Genomic DNA, 22,440 nt, shown 5'->3' on the forward strand with positions numbered 1-22,440 from the left:
TGATTTTTGATGACATTCTCAAAAAGTGAGCAATAGATATTACCTTTAACAGTCTTCCCTTGTATGCCTGCGCATTTAACCTAACTGGCGGCTAATACTCACTTGAATTAAACTAAGGTAATAAAAAATAATGTTAGTACATAGTAATTATTCTAAATTTTTATGCTAGAGCCCTCTCATTTGTAGTTGTTCTTTTTAGTTTTTTTGTAAGAGTCTTAGCGGATATGAAGACAGTTCTGTAACTCAAGTGATTGTAAGACAAGATGACTAGAAATGCCCAGGTCACACAAAGTTGAAAACTGTATATATAGTTTAACACCTTTTTGTTAAGATTTCTCTATTGATATTTTTCCTACATGTCAGAATTTCTCTGGATTTTAATCTTTCAGTAGTTATCACCACCTGGACTGTACTTCACCTCCATTTCTTATGTCAACCCTCTCCTTTGAGACACACCTCAAAACATAACTTCTTTACAGAGCATCCGGATTTAAAGAAACCACACTGATAGTTCTGTGATCTCTCTATTTTGGAACTTTTATGTATTTTACTGGTTAATTACAATACCTTATTCATTCAAATATAGATTTTTAATAAATGTTGAATGAGTTGTGGGAGAAAACAAAGTTGCAAGAAAATAACATTGAGATGCAGTTTAAGAATTGTGGCTCAGCTACCTAGTATCTACATTGGTTTCATTTTGGGGGTCTCAGTGTTCTCATCTATTAAGTTGGAAGTTAAGATCTTTGAAGTCCCTGCCTGGTCTTAAGTACTATTATTTTAAATTTATATATATATATATATATATATATATATATATATATATATATTTATTTATATATTTATATGATATTTTTATTTGTATGTATGTCACATGAAAAATATTTTTATATTTATATGCTTTCTATAGCTTGTTCAAAGGAACTTCTGGGTCTGACTTCTCTCTTTACCTTTTGGCTATATAGAAGTCCTGGAAGAGTATGCTGCATGTATTAAACTAGTTATAAACAGTTATTTATAAAGTTTTGGGGTATTTTTCTAGTTGACCACTATTATTCCTTAAGATATTTATTTTGTAGCTTAATACTATTTTCTGATAAATGATCCACAGATCTAGCAAAAATATTATCAACTCTGTCATGTTACTTGGGCCCTAGGTGATGTCATGTGAATCTTGCTGTTCAATCTGACCAACAGGGATATTCTCATAGGTCACTGAACAGATGTTTTAAAAGCCCTTGTAGCCTGAGAACATTTGTCATGGTCTACATGATTCCTATGCCCTCCTCTCTACCTTTCTGTCTGCCTCCTATCATCACCAGTCACAGACGGGTTGTTTATACCCATTATCCTTTCCTCGTTATTGTGAATTACAATAATAGTTTGATATGTGATTTTTCTCCAGGTACAATAAATAAGACACAGAGAGAAACATAAATTAGAATATATATATATATGTAGGCATTTGTCTATGAATATATGTATCTTATATAAGTAATATTACATATAGTAATGTGTATAATAATATATATATAATAATATGTGTATGTGTGAATGTGATACGTATGATATATAAGAATTATATAATTATGATATAATGTGTATCATCCAATAATTAGAGAGAGAGATCTTAAAAACCTAGACTTTCTGTTGTGAAATTCAGAAAATAGAATGAAATTTGTTTTTATTGTTGCTTCTGTTGTCTTAATTTTAAAAACTTTGCTTTAAATACCACCATAGTGCTTAAAGCCTGAACCTCAGAGTTCAGATAAATGTGTGACACTGTAAGAATCTAGCTCTGTTTCCCCTCCTCGCAGTTTGGAAACCTGGAGGTGAGATAGAAGGTCAGTAAACCCCCTAGGTTTTGGGGATGGCCTGCACCAATGTACAGTTGTGTACTCTGGGAGTACAATCTGCACACTGCTGCTCAAGGCACATGAGGGAAAATGGAGATGGAGACATTGTGTGGTTGAACAGAAAGAGCCTGAGATAATAATCGGGGCTTGAAGGTAACTTGATGCTGATTGCTGCTGTGTGAATCATGGATTCCTCCTTGATGAGGTGCTGGGTAAACAGCCCACTTGAGAAACCAGACAGAGAATGTGCTGAGTTTCAAAGGGTGAAAGTGAACCAAGGTGGGCCGTCCCGTCAGGGTCGTGGGTAGCGGATGCCACAGAGTCAATACCCAGGGTCAGACAGGAGAGCTGCACCACAGTGGATGTCTTGGAGGAATGACAGCAAAGATCTCTCCCTGAAAGACACGGGTCTTTTATCTCTGTAGTGAGAAGGAAGAATGGAAATTTCTAAACATTTACATTTTAAATCAAAAGCGAGGACCTTGATATGGTCCTGGTGGAAATAGGGGAATATGTGCCTAGTCAAGTTTAATTTCAGAGAAACGAACAAAGTTCCATTTCCACACACATTATGCTGAGGCCATAAATACAAAGTATAATGGTGTTGCACATCTTCATGTAGTTTCTCAGTTCAAACCAATGACAATAAAGCAGAACCAACACTGCAGAGGAAATTGAGGCCAGGAAGGGGTTAGCTGTTGCACCCACATACCTGTTCACCACCAGCTGCCTCAGACAAACAAGGAAATGGATTTACTAAAAGGTTATGTGACATGGCCAAGCTAAGAATCACCAGAGCTGGAAGTATTCTCATTTCAGTGCACTTCTCACTCTGCCAAACTGCATGCAATTGACTGCTAGAATAATCTAGAAAGTACAGAATGGCGACTTTAACCAATCATTTTTAAATTGGGCAAAGAAGAGTAATAGGAATCTAAATGAAAGAAAAATTCACTTGTAATTCCACCATATTAACAAAACAAATGGGCTTCCTTTTTCCACATTAATTCTTTTAGTTCTTATCTACAAGCAAGGATGAATTGTATACATTCCCAATTCAAGGTATGTAAAACCATATATTACTTTCTAAACATTTTTCATTTTAATACATACATTTCATCATAAGGTTTATATTTAATAAATCTTTCTTGAGTTTAAACTATTATTTTCTTAACCATTCCCTCCTGTCAATCATTTAGATGATCCACAATCATTTATAAAGGCTTTTGCCAGTTCAGTGGGCATGTACAGAAACAGCCTTAGGCAAATAAATATTGCCTTTAGACTGGAAAGATGGCTCTATCAAACAATCCATTTTTAGGAGATGAAAACAACTTATACAATATAAACATAAGCAGGTCATCAGAATGCAACTTCTGTTTATGTTTTGCCAAAGTATGCAATAAAACACTTTGGAAGTTTAAATTTTAAAAAAGAAAAGAAAACCCTCAAAAGTTGTAATTGAGTCTTCACAATGAAAAGAGAAAAACACTTGATTATTATCATCCTTTCCCCAATTTGAATTATAAAGTACTCTATTGGCTCTGGGAATTAAATATTGATTTCTTAAAGGCATATTTAGACAATTTTGCTAAGAAAAGGAATCGTGCAAATAGTTTACTGTGAGTATTCATTCAAAGACATCAGCACTTACTGCCTCTAGCAGAGTATATTACAATGCTTGAATCAATATTCAAAGTTAAATTATGTTTAAGTAAGTACAAAAAGCATATAATAGTTGAAAACCTAGATACTAATGGATAGAAAGAGTTAATGTCTGATTTTCTACAAACTCATTGCAGAATTCTAAAGCAGACATACAACCATTGCATTTTATCAAGAGCAATTTTTACATAAAGTTTATTTTTAAATGATTTTTTCTGACATTATATGCTGTTGTCTTTATTTTAATGATACTCTAGAAAACTATTTATGTAGCATATTTTATGGAATAGTTTTTTCTATTTTCCTTGATGCAATTAGTTATAGACTTTTATGTAATACAGAGTAGGTAGGAACTGTAACAGCAGAAGAAGAGATTTTTTTTTTTAATTAATTAATTAATTTTTGGCTGCATTGGGTCTTCGCTGCTGCACCTGAGCTCCCTCCGGCCTCAGCAAGCAGGGGCCGCTCCTCGTTGCGGTGCGCAGGTTCCTCACTGTTGTGGCCTCTCTTGTTGTGGAGCACGGGCTCTAGGCACACGGGCTTCAGCAGTTGTGGAGCACGGACTCTAGGCACACGGGCTTCAGCAGTTGTGGAGCACGGACTCTAGGCACATGGGCTTCAGCAGTTGTGGCTCACGGGCTTCAGAGCGCAGGCTCAGCAGCTGTGGCACACGGGCTCAGTCACTCTGCGGCACGTGGGACCCTCCCGGATCAGGGCCCGAACCCGTGCTCCCCGAATTAGCAGGCAGATTCCCAACCACCGCGCCATCAGGGAAGTACCCAGAAGAGATCTTGATATGGGTTGAGGGTTTTTTTTTTTAATAGACTTTATGTATTTATTTATGTATTTATTTATTTAATTTTTTTTTTTTTTTTTTTTTTTTTGCGGTACGCGAGCCTCTCACTGTTGTGGCCTCTTCCATTGCGGAGCACAGGCTCCAGACGCGCAGGCTCAGCGGCCATGGCTAACGGGCCCAGCCACTCCGTGGCATGTGGGATCTTCCCGGACCAGGGCACGAACCCGTGTCCCCTGCAAAGGCAGGCGAACTCTCAACCACTGTGCCACTAGGGAAGCCCTATGTATTTATTTTTTAGAACAGTTTTAGATTTACATTCAAGTTGAGAAGGTAGTGTAGAAAGTTCTCATATACTCCACATCCAGTTTCTCCTGTTATTCACACCTTTATATGAGTTTGGTGCATTTAACATTAATGAGACAGTGTTGATACACTATTATTAGGTAGTATCCATCTTTATTCAAATGTCCCTAGTGTTTACATAATGTTCTTTTTCTCTTCCAGGATCCCATTCAGAACATCACATTACATTTAGTTATCATATCTGCTTAGACTCTTCTTGGTGGTGACAGTTTCTCAGACTTTGTTTTTTATGACCTTGAACATGTTAGCAAGTATTGGCCACGTATTTTGTAGAATGCCTTTCTATTGCTATTGATCTGATGTTTTTCTCATGATTAGAGAGTGAGGATCTGGATTTGAGAGATGAAAACCAGATAAGAAAAGTGCCATTTGCATCCCATCACATCAAAGGTAAATACTATCAATATGATTTATCCGAGGTGATGCTGATCTTTATCACTTGGCTCTTCTGTTTGGGAGATATGTCTCTCCTCCTCCATATATTTATTTAATCATTTATTTATATCAGTATGAACTCATGAGTATTTATTTTATACTTTGGTTATAATCCAGTACAACTTTTAAAAAATTTGTTGCTCAAATCATTTCAGCTTTGGCCATTGGGAGCCAGTACTTGGTGCCTGTGTGCCTTTAACATACTCCCATCAATGGGATTTTTTGGACCACTTAGTTTTCTGGCATTACAAGATGCTCTAGAATCATCTCATATATTTTTTCTTTAGCCCCCTAATTGTCCATTTCTACAAGGACGCTTGGGTGCTAGTTGTGTTCACTGCTACTGGGGTGTCATTGTTTTTAGGTCTTCTCAGCTGACAGAGCTAGAAAATATATTATGTGAGTACCAACCCATTTACAGGTTGAGTCTTAATCAAATACATGTTTTACCCTAATGTAGTCTGTAATCTTGGACTTGCTCAGTGTAACAAATAATGCATTTTAATACATTCCTTTTTGCATGTTTTAAGAAAAATAGTAAGTGGTAGTGAAATTCCAGTCTCCAGATTGATAACTGATGATAATAGTGACAATTAATCATTGGATTTCTATTAAATAAAAACAAGTTCTAGTATAACATATGCATTGGAGAGGCCCTTTTGAAACGTTATTCAGTTGAAATTTTAGTGTTGATAGACTTTTGTATTTTATTTTATTTTGTGTTTTGCTTCCCCCAGTCAGGATAGCAGTAAACTAGTAATTCATCAAAAGCTGTAAGATAGGCCAGTCTTTCAAAAGTATTTAGTCAACTAATGCACCTAATAACATAACAAAAGAATTTAAAGAGTTAAAAGAAAGTGTTTTTACTGTTGTATGGTATTTCTGTGAGATTGATTTTTGGTTACTAGGAGTTTACTCTTAATTTAGTCAATGTCATTGTTTCTTAAATCCACTTTGTAACTAATCTTACCTTGTATTTAATAAATGTGTTAACACAACATTACACAAAATTACATGTTTTAAAAACCTCTAAATTTTGAATAAGAACAAAAAGAGAGTAAAATATTGCCCAAGTCATATAGGAAAGGTTTTTATTTTTTAGTAGTTTACAAGTGGCATGAATAACAAAATAGAATATTTTTACCTCTTTACTTTTTTTTTTCCTGCTCCACGATAAACCATTTTTTCCAATTGATTTACAATTACTAATATTGGAGTGCTGATGTAATAAGAGTTTAGGTTTTTCCAATTTAATATCACAACTTGATCTCAGTAGAAAAGCAAGATGAGAAATTTATTTAGTTCATGTAGCTGGTGTACATTCCTTTTAATTTAAATGTTTCCATTTCTCTTTGAAAATCTATAATTGAAAAAATCAGATACACATTTTAAAGATAAGTAGTTTGAACTTTAAATATAAATAGAACTTTAACTTACTACAAATTATATTCTTGGAAAATATATTATCTATCTAATATAATATTTTTCCATTTAAAACAATATTAAAGAGTAAGTCTAGTAAAAACAAAAACAAGAAAATGGGCCCATATCACATTTTAAGCTAATAAAAATGATGTACCTTCAGAATAGGTAATGTGGTTTTAAGAATGTTTTCTTTATAATAGAGAACAATAGGTAACTAAACATTTTAAATCTACTCAAAGCTTTGTGAAAAAGTTCTGAAATAGGGAGTGGGCAGAATTTGGGTGAGACTGAAGAAGCAGTAGGATGTGTGGTCATGTAAGTTTTGGTGTATATATTGACATTTCAATGGTTTTATTGTCCAGTGTTTCCTTAAATATTTTCTGGGCAGCATGAATTCAGTGGGACCTTAATAGCTGTGATTTAAGTAACGGTCCTCTGATAATTAAAATGTAAGATATACCAGATTAAACAACAACAAAACAGATTTCTTTGTGCAGAATTACAAAGAGCTTTTAATATACAAACCTGCCTCATGAGTCTCTATGGGAGAGCATTTCCCCACACTTACTTGACCAGACAAATAAATTATTTTTAGCACAAAACTCTTACCCTGTTCATTAACCAAAAAAAGATTGGGAGGTAACTTCATTAACCCTAACACAGACCATGCGTTTTGCATATGATATCACATTTCTTCTTTGCAATAAATCCATGAGTTTGTTATTATTATTTCTCCTTCTATACCTAACAACAACAACACACACACTTAGTAATTTTCTCGAGGTCAGTCAATTAGAAAAAGGAAGTTAAAGATGTGAATCTGGACTTCCCTGGTGGTGCAATGGTTAAGAATCTGCCTCTCAATGCAGGGCACACGGGTTCCAGCCCTGGTCCTGGAAGATCCCACGTGCCGCGGAGCAACTAAGCCCATGCACCACAGCTACTGAGCCTTTGTTCCACAACTACTGAAGCCCGTGTGCCTAGAGCCCGTGCTCCGCAACAAGAGAAGCCACTGCAATGAGAAGCCTGCACACTGCAAGGAAGAGTAGACCCTGCTCGCCGCAACTAGAGAAAGCCGTCTCCCAGAAATGAAGACCTAACCCAGCCAAAATAAATTAAAAAAAAAAAAAAAACTTCTTAAGAAAAAACGATGTGAATCCCTTTCTACCTGGAGTTCTCCATTATTCTTTCTCTGAACTGAAATGACTTCTGGAAAATTTTAGGACATAGATAATATTTTATATATTATATGGATAATTATCTGTTAACAAAAGAGGATTAAGAGGCTATAGAAACTCACCACCACTACTATCTCTATCAATATGCTTTCAAAACCATTCAAATTAAGTGTACAATCTAATTACAAACAGTGTGTTGGTTAGGTATTAGGTAACAAGGTTTCCCCTCCAACTAGATTAGATTAGATCTTCCTTAACCTCTTCTTAAAGAGAAATTCTGGAGAGTCCATAGATAATACCAACTTTCCTCTTTGCTAATTGTCTAAAATATACTCAAATATAAATCACATTAACTTTGCTTTAGGTAGTTACCTCTGAATAGCTAAGAGCAACAGTTCATTTCTCTGATATTTGACTTCAGCTTAGTTTAAACAATTATGTAACTACATACACAAGTCCATACACAATACAGCATAATTTAATGCAAGGAGCTTGAAACTTAAAATCAGAATGTCTAGCTGCAAGTCCCAGCATTTCTACTAACTAGTACTTGAATTTAGGCAAAGCCACCAAGTCATGGTCTTCTCAATGAAAACTGTAGCTTAGAAACCATATAAGAAAAGTGCTACGGGTCAGGTCTACACAATGTAAATATTAGACGTGTAAAATCAATACTAAAGAGAAAGGTGAATTATGCAGATAAAATAATAAGGCAAAAGATCTGCTCATTGCAGAAATATGTTCACATTAGCCAGAGACTCTCTTTTCATCATCTATCAGATAGCTTCTCTCCCAGATTTTTCTCCCAGGGTCAGTGGAGTTTTCAAGTTAATGTTGAGACCAACGTGCTGTCTCAGGGTGAAATCTACCTCATGCCAAACAGATCTTCCTAAACAGAGGCAAACCTGCTCTAGGTTTGACAGCATGAACCCACTCTGTCTGTCCTCTGTGCATTTGAAGGCTTGAACTTATTCCATGTTGGCATGCCAATGATAGAATCAACTGAGGGCAGAAGATGAATGGAAAATGCTCTAAGATGAACAGAAAACTCTCTTCAAATAATATTTGAAATTAAAATATAAAAAGTATCTGTATTGAAGGCCTAGTGAAAAATATCAGTGGTAACATAGATTGTAAACCCCTAGAATGCAAGAATCAAGGGGGCAGATGTGTTTGCCCATCTTGTTCACTGTGCCATGTCCTGCATGTGTCTGGTTCAAGGTAGGGGAGTAAGCACTTAATAAATATTTGTCTGTTGAATGAAGAATGAATATTAAAATGACAAAAGAATTCAGTGATTAAAGAATAAAGCTGTGAGCTTTAGTACACTTAAGCAAAAATATGAACAAATATGTAGTAAATGTTACTTTGAACTTTGGAGATGATTAGGATTAAACATTTAAAAAATGATGCTACAGCCAACTTGATGATTGAAATAAAATACATCCAGATCTCTCTTAAGGAGATAAAAATGTTTGAACAATTATATTGCCATTTAAACTTCCATGCTATTCATATAAATTTTCACAGTATTTCTCTTTGCACACTATATTTACTTACATAATAGTAATACATTGTATTTATTTAGTGGTTTGTTTGCAAATAACAAAAATTAGTTTATTTGATCCTCCCCTGTGAAATAGGGAAGGCAGATATCATTACTGCTAATTCACAGATGAAGAGATCTGGGCTCAGAAATATTAAGGGTCATAAAATATACCACACTAACTATTAAGTCCCTGTTGAGGAAGAAAATTTCAATGATAATAATTTTAAAAAGTAAAAACAGAACAACAAAACAATTATAATGCAACTCGTGAATCCATAGACTGCTTAAATCCCTTGCATAGTGTATTTTCTGTACTCTTACCAATGACTTTGTGATGTTGCAATTGCTTTAATTTGATTTTTCAGATGCAAAACAAAAGCCTGGTGAGATTGAATGTCACCCTGAGACACATATCTAGTAAGTCTTGGAGGTGGGACTCAAGCTTGTGCTTTCTGACAACAAATCATGTGTCAGAAAGCCTGGCTACCCACCACTTAACTCTTAAATCCTATGCTTTAACCACCATCTCAGTGATTGTGTATGCTAAAATGATGCATAAAAATATACTATATAAATGTATCTTTCTGTTACTATTATTATTAGAAATATGATACATCTGTCACAGAAATTGCATATGCATATGGAATTGTTTCTCTCTCTTTTTTTTTAATCCACTAATGGTGATACACTGCCATCTACTCAGGTCACCTAGACCTAGCTAGATGGGTCTGGCCATGTGAGAGAGAGGTCTGTGACTGAAGAGTGTGTGTGTGTGTGTGTGTGTGTGTGTGTGAGTGTGTGTGTGATTAATTTGTTGTTGACAAATATTAGGCTATGAGACAGAAAGACAGGAATAACCCCAGCATCTTCTAGATATTTTCCAGAAACCAGCCATATTTCTCTTCCATGCTGGCTGCTGGGAAACCTTTGGAGTGTAGTTAGTAATAATACTTAGGGCCCTTCCATCCTATAGAACTCCCTTCATGACTATAAGCTGTGGTGTAAGATTCTAAACTCTTCAACAGACATCCACAATATGTGAGAGAGCCATGCATATGTTCAAATACCTCTCTAATGCTTAGGATGCATTAATTTTACCTTAAATTTTGTACCTTTCATTCACTTTTTTCTCAATGGCTGAAGTTTAAGCAGCCACTTTTGCAAGAGAAGTAGACCTGTAATTAATTCATTCAAGATTCAAGTGCCTTCTCTATGTAAGCACTGTGCAAAGTGCCCAAGATTTATGTTGTACTTTACCTTGGGTTATTTTAAGTTACTGGAACACTTGTAATATTAATGCACATTAGTAATCAAGAGCCCCTTTTTGTTGGTTGGTTGGTTAATGGTTTGATAGAAAGAGAAAGAGAAAGAGATGAAAAATAAAGGATTTCAATTATTCTCTTTCCTTCCCTCAACACACACACACACACACACACACACAGACACATACACATACACACTTGCTCAGTCCCCAACTCCTTTGATATTTCATATTCAATATTAGACTTGACTGACATAAGAAACTCACTGTAGAGAGGCATGTTTCCTCTGAGCTAAAGCTGGTTTCCATGGTGCTGAAAGAGAACGGACATGAGGATATGGGGAGGGGGAAGGGTAAGCTGAGACAAAATGAGAGAGTGACACGGACATATATATACTACCTAAGGTAAAAGAGATAGCTAGTGGGAAGCAGCCACATAGCACAGGGAGATCAGCTCGGTGCTTTGTGACCACCTAGTGGGGTGGGATAGGGAGGTTGGGAGGGAGATGCAAGAGGGAAGAGATATGGGAACATATGTATATGTATAACTGATTCACTTTGTTATACAGCAGAAACTAACACACCATTGTAAAGCAATTATACTCCAATAAATGTTTAAAACATAAAATAAAATAAAATAAAATAAAAGTAAGCATAGTCCTTAGGTATATACAGGGTGGTGTTCGTGCCAAGCACAGGTCACTAAAAGCCAGAAGGAGTAAGATGTTTGTACTGCACATAAACCGCACCAGACCTTGCAATTTTACTTTATGCAGTTTGGCTCCCATTTAGAAAAAGGAAATCTCATTATAGTGTAGCATATATTTTAAGGTCAGTGAATCATGCTGGGTTGTTTTCACTTTGAAAACTACTTTTAAATGGATGAGCTCCATTGCATGGAGCTCAGATATGTACTCAGATCTGTGTGTAGATATGTCTTAAAACATCATTTCTCACCCTTTCCTGGAACTCCTTTAGCTTTGGGTAATGTAGGGGAGGAAAATTCTATCTAAAGTTTATTGTACAAAAAGGAGGGCTGTTGGCTGACATACCTTCTTCGAGTATGTATATATTTGTCTTTTTTTTAATATATAAAATATATAGAGGACTCCAAGATGGTGAAGGAGTTAGATGTGATCACCTTCATCCCCACAAATACATCAGAAATACATCTACTTGTGGAACAACTCCTACGGAACACCTACTGAACGCTGGCAGAAGACCTCAGACTTCCCAAAAGGAAAGAAACTCCCCACATACCTGGGTAGAGCAAAAGAAAAAAGGAAAAACAGAGACAAAAGAATAGGGATGGGACCTGCACCAGTGGGAGGGAGCTATAAGGTTTCCTCACACTAGGAAGGCCCTTCGCGGATGGAGACTGCGGGTGGTGGAGGGGGGAAGCTTTGGAGCCACGGAGGACAGCGCAGCAACAGGGGTGCAGAGGGCAAAGCGGAAAGATTCTCACACAGAGGATCGGTGCCGACCAGCACTCACCAGCCCGAGAGGCTTGTCTGCTCACCCGCGGGGCGAGCAGGGGCTGGGAGCTGAGGCTCGGTCTTCAGTTGGAGCACAGGGAGAGGACTGGGGTTGGCGGCGTGAACACAGCCTGAAGGGGGCTAGTGTGCCAGGGCTAGCCAGTAGGGAGTACAGGAAAAGGTCTGCAATTGCCAAAGAGGTAAGAGACCATTGTTTCCTGGTGCACGAGGAGAGAGGATTCAGAGCACCGCCTAAACGAGCTTCAGAGATGGGTGTGAGCCGCGGCTATCAGCACGGACACCAGAGACGGGCATGAGACTCTAAGGCTGCTGCTGCCACCACCAAGAAGCTTGTGTGCCAATACAGGTCACTATCCACACCGCCCCTCCCGGGAGCCTGTGCAGCCCGCCACTGCCAGGGTCCTGGGATCCAGGAACAACTTCCTCAGGAGAACGCATGGTGCGCCATAGGCTGGTGCAACGTTACGCTGGCCTCTGCCGCTGCAGGCTCACCCTGCATCCGTACCCCTCCCTCCCCCAGGCCTGAGTGAGCCAGAGTCCCCTAATCAGCTGCTACTTTAACCCTGTCCTGTCTGAGCAAAGAACAGATGCCCTCAGGCTACCTACAGGCAGAGGCAGGGCCACGTCCAAAGCTGAACCCCAGGAGCTGTGTGAATAAAGAAGAGAAAGGGAAATTTCTCTCAGCAGCCTCAGGAGCAGCAGATTAAATCTCCACAATCAATTTGATGTACCATGAATCTGTGGAATACCTGAATAGACAACAAATCACCCCAAAATGGAGGCAGTGGACTTTGGGAGCAAATGTAGACTTGGGGTTTGCTTTCTGCATCTAATTTGTTTCTGGTTTTATGTTTATCTTAGTTTAGTATTTAGGGTTTATTATCATTAGTAGATTTGTTTACTGATTTGCTTGCTCTCTTCCTTTATATATATATATATATATATATATATATATATATATTTTTTTTTTTTTTTTTCCTTTTTCTCTTTTTGTGAGTGTGTATGTGTATACTTCGTTGGGTGTTTTTGTCTGTATAGCTTTGCTTTTACCATTTGTCTTTGGGTTCTGTCTGTCTGGGTGTTTTTTTTTTTTTTTTTTTTTTAGTATAGTTTTTAGCACTTGTTATCATTGGTGGATTTGTTTTTTGGCTTGTTTGTTCTTTTATTTCTTTCTCTAAGGAATTAAAATTTTTTTTTATTTTTAATAACTTTTTTATTTTAATAGCTTCATTTTATTTCATTATTTTTTTCTTTCTTTCTTTTTTTTCCCCTCCCTTTTCTTCTGAGCCATGAGGCTGACAGGTCTTGGTTCCCCGGCTGGTGTCAGGCCTGTGCCTCTGAGGTGGGGGAGCCGAGTTCAGGACATTGGTTCACCAGAGACCTCCCGGCTCCACGTAACATCAAATAGCAAATGCTCTCCCAGAGATCTCCATATCAATGTTAAGACCAAGCTCCACTCAATGACCAGCAAGCTACAGTGCTGGACACCCTATGCCAAACAACTAGCAAGACAGGAACACAACCCCACCCATTAGCAGAGAGGCTGCCTAAAATCATAATAAGGTCACAGACACCCCAAAACACACCACCACATGCATTCCTGCCCACCAGAAAGACAAGATCCAGCCTCATCTACCAGAACACAGGTACCAGTCCTCTCCACCAGGAAGCCTACATAACCCACTGAATCAACCTTACCCACTAGAGGCAGACACCAAAAATAGCAGTAACAGGGAACCTGCAGCCTGTGAGGAGGAGACACCAAACACAGTAAGTTAAGCAAAATGAGAAGACAGAGAAACACACAGCAGATGAAGGAGCAAGGTAAAAACCCACCAGACCAAACAAATGAAGAGGAAATAGGCAGCCTACCTGAAAAAGAATTCAGAGTAATGGTAGTAAAGATGATCCAAAATCTTGTAAATAGAATGGAGAAAATACAAGAAACATTTGACAAGGACTTAGAAGAACGAAAGAGCAAATAAACAATGATGAACAACACAATAAATGAAATTTAAAATTCTCTAGAAGAAATCAAAAGCAGAACAACTGAGGGAGATGAACGGATAAGTAACCTGGAAGATAAAATAGTGGAAATAACGACCACAGAGCAGAATAAAGAAAAAAGAATGAAAAGAATGGAGGATGGTCGCAGAGACATCTGGGACAACATTAAACACACCAACATTCGAATTATAGGGGTCCCAAAAGAGGAAGAGAAAAAGAAAGGGACTGAGAAAATATTTGAAGAGATTATAGGTGAAAACTTCCCTAACATGAGAAAAGAAACAGTCAATCAAGCGCAGGAAGCACAGAGAGTCCCATACAGGATAAATCCAGGGAGAAACATGCCAAGACACATATTAATCAAACTATCAAAAATTAAATACGATGAAAAAATATTAAAAGCAGCAACGGAAAAACAACAAATGACATACAAGGGAATATCCATAAGGTTAGCAGCTGATCGTTCAGCAGAAACTCTACAAGCCAGACTGGAGTGGCAGGACATATTTAAAGTGATGAGAGGGAAAAACCTACAGTCAAGATTACTCTACCCAGCAAGGATCTTATTCAGATTTAACAGAGAACTTAAAACCTTTACAGACAAGCAAAAGGTAAGAGAATTCAGCACCACAAAACCGGCTTTACAACAAATGCTAAAGGAACTTCTCTAGGCAGGAAACACAAGAGAAGGAAAAGACCTACAATAACAAACCCAAAACAATAAGTAAAATGGTAATAGGAACATACATATCAATAATTACCTTAAATGTAAATGGATTAAATGCTCCAAACAAAAGACATACACTGGTTGAATGGATACAAAAATAAGACTCATATATATGCTGTCTACAAGAGACCCACTTCCTAGGGACGCATACAGACTGAAAGTGAGGGGATGGAAAAAGATATTCATTACAAATGGAAATCAGAAGAAAGCTGGAGTAGCAATTCTCATATCAGACAAAATAGACTTTAAAATGAAGACTATTACAAGACAAGAAGAAGGACACTACATAATGATCAAGGGATCAATCCGGGAAGAAAATATAACAACTGTAAATATTTATGCACCCAACACAGGAGCACCTCAATACTTAAGGCAAATGCTAACAGCCATAAAAGGGCAAATCAACATTAACATAATCATAGTATGGGACTTTAACACCCCACTTTCACCAATGGACAGATCATCCAAAACGAAAATAAATAAGGAAACACAAGCTTTAAATGATACGTTAAACAAGATGGATTTAATTGATGTTTATAAGACATTCCATCTGAAAACAACAGAATACACATTCTTTTCAAGTGCTTATGGAATATTCCCCAGGATAGATCATATCTTGGGTCAAAAATCAAGCCTTGGTACATGTAAGAATATTGAAATTGTATCAAGTATCTTTTCCGACCACATGCTATGAGACTAGATAGCAATTACAGAAAAAAATCTGTAAAAAATAAAAACACATGGAGGCTAAACAATACACTACTTAATAACAAAGAGATCACTGAAGAAATCAAAGAGGAAATCAAAAAATACCTAGAAACAAAAGACAATGAAAACACGATGACCCAAAACTTATGGGATGCAGCACAAGCAGTTCAATGAAGGAAGTTTATAGCAATACAGTCCTACCAAAAGAAACAAGAAAAATCTGAAATAAATAACCTAACCTTACACCTAAAGCAATTAGAGAAAGAAGAACAAAAAACCCCAAAGTTAGCAGAAGGAAAGTATTCATAAAGATCAGATCAGAAATAAATAAAAAAGAAATGAAGGAAAAAGAGCAAAGATCAATTAAACTAAAAGCTGGTTCTTTGAGAAGGAAAACAAAATTGATAAACCACTAGCCAGACACATCAAGAAAAAAAGTAGGAAGATTCAAATGAACAGAATTAGAAATGAAAAATGAGAAGTAACAACTGACACTGCAGAAATACAAAGGATCATGAGAGATTACTACAGGCAACTATATGCCAAATAATGGACAACCTGGACAGAATGGACAAATTCTTAGAAAAGCACAAACTTCTGAGACTGAACCAGGAATAAATAGAAAATATAAATACACCAATCACAAGCACTGGAATTGAGACTGTGATTAAAAACCTTCCAACAGGGCTTCCCTGGTGGCGCAGTGGTTGACAGTCCGCCTGCCGATGCAGGGGTCGCGGGTTCGTGCCCCGGTCCGGGAGGATCCCGCGTGCCGCGGAGCGGCTGGGCCCGTGGGCCACGGCCGCTGGGCCTGCGCGTCCGGAGCCTGTGCTCCGCGACGGGAGAGGCCGTGGCAGTGAGAGGCCCGCGTACCGCAAAAAAAAAAAAAAAAAAAAAAAAAAAAACCTTCCAACAGACAAAAGCCCAGGACCAGATGGCTTCACAGGCAAATTCTATCAAACATTTAGAGAAGAGCTAACACCTATCCTTCTCAAACTCTTCCAAAGTGTAGCAGAGTTAGAAACACTCCCAAACTCATTCTATGAGGCCTCCATCACTCTGATACCAAAACCAGACAAAGATGTCACAAAGAAAGAAAATTACAGGTCAATATCACTGATGAATATAGATGCAAAAATCCTCAACAAAATACTAGCAAACAGAATCCAATAGCACATTAAATGGATCATACACCATGATCAAATATCATTTTTCCCAGGAATGCAAGGAATCTTGAATATACCCAAATCAATGTGATAAACCATATTAACAAACTGAGGAGAAAAACGATATGATCATCTCAATAGATGCAGAAAAAGCTTTAGACAAAATTCAACACCCATTTAGGATAAAAGGCCTCCAGAAAGTAGGCATAGAGGGAACTTACCTCAACATGATAAAGGCCATATATGGCAAACCCACAGCAAACATCATTCTCAATGGTGAAAAACTGAAACCATTTCCTCTAAGATCAGGAACAAGACAAGGTTGTCCACGCTCACCACTATTATTCAACTTAGTATTGGAAGTTTTAGCTACAGCAGTTAGAGAAGAAAAAGAGGTAAAAGGAATCCAAATAGGAAAGGAAGAAGTAAAGCTGTCACTCTTTGCAGCTGACATGATACTATACTTAGAGAATCCTAAAGATGCTACTGGAAAACTACTAGAGCTAATCAAGAATTTGATAAAGTAGCAGGATACAAAATTAATGCACAGAAATCTCTGGTATTCCTATACACTAATGATGAAAAAACTGAAAGAGAAATTAAGGAAACACTCCCACTTACCATTGCAACAAAAAGAATAAAATACCTAAGAATAACCCTACCTAAGGAGACAAAAGACCTGTATGCAGAAAACTATAAGACATTGATGAAAGAAATTAAAGATGATACAAACAGATGGAGAGATATACCATGTTCTTGGATTTGAAGACTCAACATTGTGAAAATGACTCTACTACCCAAAGCAATCTACAGATTCATTGTAATCGATAACAAACCACCAATGGCATTTTTCACAGAACTAGAACCAAAAATTCCCAATTTGTATGGAAATGGAAAAGACCCAAAATAACCAAAGGAATCTTGAGAAAGAAATACGGAGCTGGAGGAATAAGTCTCTTGGACTTCAGACTATACTACAAAGCTACAGTAATCAAGACAGAATGGTACTGGCAAAAAAACAGAAATGTAGATCAATGGAACAGGATAGAAAGCCCAGAGATAAACCCATGCACATATGGTCAACTTATTTTGATAAAGGACGCAAGAATATACAATGGAGAAAAGACAGCTTCTTCAATAAGTGGTGCTGGGAAAACTGGACAGCTACATGTAAAAGAATGAAATTAGGACACTCCCTAACACCGTACACAAAAATAAACTCAAAATGGATTAAAGATGTAAATGTAAGGCCAGACACTAGAAATCTCTTAGAGGAAAACATAGACAGAACACTCTATGACATGAATCACAGCAAGATTCTTTTTCACCCACCTCTTAAAGAAATGGAAATAAAAACAAAAATAAACAAATGGGACCTAATGAAAATTAAAAGCTTTTACACCACAAAGGAAATCATAAAAAAGACAAAAAGACATGCCTCAGAATGGGAGAAAATTTTGCAAATGAAGCAACAGACAAATGATTAATCTCCAAAATTTACAAGCAGCTCAATATCAAAAAACAAATAATGCAATCCAAAAATGGGCAGAAGATCTAAATAGACATTTCTCCAAAGAAGATATACAGATGGCAAAGAAGCACATGAAAGGATGCTCAACATCACTAATCATTAGAGAAATGCAAATCAAAACTACAATGAGGTATCACTCCACACCAGTCAAAATGGCCGTCATCAAAAAATCTACACACAATAAATGCTGGAAAGTGTGTGGAGAAAAGGGAACCCTCTTGCCCTGTTGGTGGGAATTTAAATTGGTACAGCCACTATGGAGAACAGTATGGAGGTTCCTTAAAAATCTAAAAAATAGAACTACCATATGACCCAGAAATCCCACTACTGGGCATATACCCTGAGAAAACCATAATTCAAAAATTTCACCACAATGTTCATTGCAGCTCTATTTATAATAGCCAGGACAGTGGCACATATATACAATGGAATATTAGCCATAAAAAGGAACAAAACTGGGTCATTTGTAGTGAGTTGGATCGACCTAGGGTCTGTCATACAGAGTGAAGTCAGTCAGAAAGAGAAAAACAAATACTGTAAGCTAACACATATATATGGTATCTTAAAAAAAAAAAAAAGGAAAGAAAGAAAAATGGTTCTGAAAAACCTAGGAGAAGGACAGGAATAAAGAGTCAGACCTAGAGAATGGACTTGAGGACACAGGGAGAGGGAAGGGTAAGCTGGGACGACGTGAGAGAGCAGGATGGACATATATACACTACCAAATGTATGATAGATAGCTAGTGGGAAGCAGCCACATAGCACAGTTCTTTGTGACCACCTAGAGGGGTGGGATAGGGAGGGTGGGAGGGAGATGTAAGAGGGAGGGGATATGGGGATAAATGTATACACATAGCTGATTCACTTTGTTATAAAGCAGAAAGTAACACACCATTGTAAAGCAGTTATACTCCTATAAAGAGGTTTAAATAATAAATAAAATAAAATATATGCAAAGCACCAATTAAGTTAATGAACATTGTAAACTGTAACACACTGATTGTTTACTTCATGTGGTCCACAGGAATTTTGTTACCAGAGTGTGTAGGGTTGATCGCATCCAAAAAAAAAAAAAAAAAAAAAGAAAAGAAAAAAAGAAAAAGAAAAAAAAAAAAGAAAAAAGGATTTTAAGGTTAGAACATATCTAAGGTGAAGGGTATTTTAATTATGAGTGGTATTTTTTTTGTAAAAGGAATACTTTGGGACCTTTTAAATGAACAGTCTAAATTAACCACCAAATTGTACATTATCATTAGTCTAGAAAAAGATGTCTGCAGTAAAAGTTAGTATTTGAGAACCTTTCTTTCCTTGAAAATCAGATCCCACGTGCCTAGAGAAAATGTACTTCAGCGTAGTAAACTTCTATTTTTTTTCTTTTTTCATTTTTTAAATCGGCATATTCAGTGACAGGAACTACGTTCTGAATCTTTGGAAAGAGGTTCTTCAGTTGCAGGTCGGAACTAACAAAGTTACTGAGAAATTTCAGCCACTTAGAGGAGTCAGTAAAGAGTGCACTTTCTGTCAGTTCCTGGAAATGTTATGAGTTAGAAGCCCTCAGACGTGAGGACTTCACTCTTGGTGCCTAACGTGAGAAACTGGCGAAGCTGGGAGCCCCGTGTGGTGTGGTGTAAAGACTTCACCTGTGGCTCTCCTCGCTCACTGGGTCTTTAAGAAGCACAGTGGGTTGGGGGAAAAGGACAAACTGAGACTAAAGGAATAGAAATTGGGTTTAGTTTGCAAGGGAGAACACTAAAGTGGTCAAAGAGCTTTTCAACCCAAAATGCTGCTCAGAAATCGCTCGGTGCCTCCAGAGACCAAACCCTGATGGTGGGTGCATTTAGGTATCTGAATCCACAGACTAGCAAAATTCCCACCCTCTCCCTGTTACTGAGCTTGCATTTCACCCGCTTTAGGCTGCCCTGGGATTCCTACATTTAGTTTTCCAGTCTCTTTTTATCCCCACCACCGCCCCCCTCGAGACGGAAGTCCAGAGTCTTCCAGGGAGTTACCTTGACGGGTCTGGATCATGCTCAGTGGCAGGCTGGCGGGACAGATTGGGGAGCAAGTGGAAAACTTAGATGCTGGCTTACGGCACTGACTTGACGGTCCTCCCTACTCCTGGAACCCTCAGTCAGAAGTAAGATCCCGACTCGGCCCAACTCTAATGGAATCCTCCAGACTTTGGAGACTCCTTGTGGAAGAACCCAACTTAAGGATAAAAACTTGGAGGATCGGGGCTAGCAGGTTCAGGGAAGTCCTCGCGTCTCTCGTGGTCCCCAAATTCTACTCCTGAGATCTGAGCATGCCCGCGAGTACCCAGAGCCCCTGTTGCCGGGGACCCGGGCGGTGGATCTGGACAGCGCGACGCCCACCGAGGTGAAGGGGAGAGCGCATCTCCGCTCCCAAACCGACTGGCTCTAGCCACGCGCGACCCCACACCCAGAGTAGGATACCTGTGCAGTAGAGTCTCGAACCCTTGTTCTCTTGCCCGCGTGTCTGGAGCCCAGATTAAAAAACCCGCCAACCGTACCTCGCGGGGAAGCCCGGCACTCGCCAGGAGAGAAGCTGTGACGAGACTTCTCCTCTCCTGGAGCCTCCCGGGTGAGCTGACTTCCACTCCCCCCAGCTCCTGCCCCCGCGCCTACGCGCACTGCCTCGCCCGGGATCCGCGGAGCCCGCGCTGGCCGCGGTGAGAAAGCACATCCCCCGAGCCTCTCGGCAGCCTGGAGCGTTCCCCGGGTTTCACTCACCGATCCTGAGTACTTGCGGAGCCGTCTGGGGGAGGACGTAGCAGAGGAAATAGAGAAGCGTCCAGCTGGTGTCCCTGGTCCAGAGCCCGGGCTGCGCGAGGAGTGTGCGGCGCTCCATCTTCCCAGCTTCTTAATTCCTGCCCAGACCCAGCCGCTGTCGCACGCCCTCGAGAGGCAGCCCGCTCAGGTCGGGTCCCCGCCTCATCCTCCCTGGGATGCTCCCCGTTTGCACCCTGCGCGCCTCACCCTACACCCCCTCCGCCCGCGCTAGCCCCCCCGGAAAGAGATTGAGGGAACAGGCGTGGGAACGCGGAGCTGGCTGGCGACGTTGGGCTCGCTCGGGGCTGGCTTCTCGTTTCTGCCGCTAGCCCATCACTGCTGCGGCTCCCCCTCCTCCTCCATGGGCCGCAGACCGCGGGGAAACAGGGCGCAACTGCTCCCGGAGCCGGGAGACCAGCTGAGGAAAGTTGCTGCCCCAATTTGCTGGAACGCCTCACTCATTCGTCCTCTGGTCAGATGAGAAAGTGGAGGGGGCGGGGGAGGGTAGGTGGAGGGTGCAACGAAACAAGGAGAGGAAAGGGGGAGAGAAGGCGAAGGAGGAAGGAGAGGGGGTACTGGGTGAGTTGGTGCAGGGGCTCTTAGCAAAAGCCGGAGGAGCTTCAGCAGGTTCACTAGGATACGAGCCACGCTTTTGCTTCTCAATTCTTGCTTTCCTCTTCCTCTCGCTGGCCCCAGCCTTTATTTACTGTCCGCTTCAATACACTGATCCAGACACTCATACACGCACACAGGCACGCACATTCTCCGTCTCCCTCAACTTTACGCTGTGATGCTGGAAAGTCTATTGAGTATTGCATCCTGAAGACAGAAAATTTAACCTGCTGGTCAGAGCAAAGGCAGCCTCTGTTGTGGGCTGTGAGTGGCAGAGGAGCCTCCTTGGTAATGTCCCCGTGCGCCTGTTAGGGGGGGTCGTAGAGATGGCCAACTACGACTCTTCCCATCACTTGATGGAAAATCGCCATCTCGGACGCCAGTATTCAGAGAATAGAGGAGCTCTTATTTCAACTCTGGCAAAGATGAAGAAAAGGAGGAGGAAGAGGAGAAAAATGAGATACTTTCAGCCCTCTAAGATTAAAGTGCCTTCTTTCCTATTCAGACCCAAGATAATCTCTCGTAAATTGCTTCCATTTACACGTGCAGAACTGGGAAAGAGGCAGCTTCCAGCGCCGCTCCTTTTCTTGATTTCTTTTGACTGTCACGTTTGAACGCTGGAAGAGAGGCTATTTTAGCACTGTAGGTTTGGAGACTATTTCTCTGTAGAAGGACAAGGACACTTCCCTGGGGAAATCATCATCATTTGATCATTTTGGCTTAATTTCCTCTGAGCCTTGTAGAGGAATGTTCTGTATAAATGTTTGCTAGGTCTGCATTAACACTCTAGAGTTTTTGTTTTTGTTTTGTTTTGTTTTGTTTTTTCCCCTCTGAGTATGGATTTTGGAGAACTGACCTAAACTGAGTTAATTCATC

The 22,440-nt window shown here is 39.3% G+C and overlaps 1 protein-coding gene across 7 annotated transcripts in view; it reads right to left on the reverse strand.

The window, feature by feature from the left end:
- The window catches only part of GRIK1 (glutamate ionotropic receptor kainate type subunit 1), a 427,625-nt gene extending 406,249 nt beyond the window's left edge, over window positions 1-21,376 (reverse strand). For 6 of the 7 annotated variants that reach the window (XM_032630343.1, XM_032630341.1, XM_032630337.1 and 3 more), the window contains exon 1: window positions 20,914-21,031. In XM_032630343.1, coding sequence (XP_032486234.1) covers window positions 20,914-21,031 — 118 coding nt within the window. Of the gene's footprint in view, window positions 1-20,913; window positions 21,155-21,185 lie in introns of those variants that run through there. The other variant, XM_032630338.1, reaches the window with a different exon arrangement.
- Between the last annotated feature and the right edge of the window lie 1,064 nt (window positions 21,377-22,440).

The sequence above is a fragment of the Phocoena sinus genome, chromosome 4, assembly GCF_008692025.1.
Source record: "Phocoena sinus isolate mPhoSin1 chromosome 4, mPhoSin1.pri, whole genome shotgun sequence".
NCBI lineage: Eukaryota > Metazoa > Chordata > Mammalia > Artiodactyla > Phocoenidae > Phocoena > Phocoena sinus.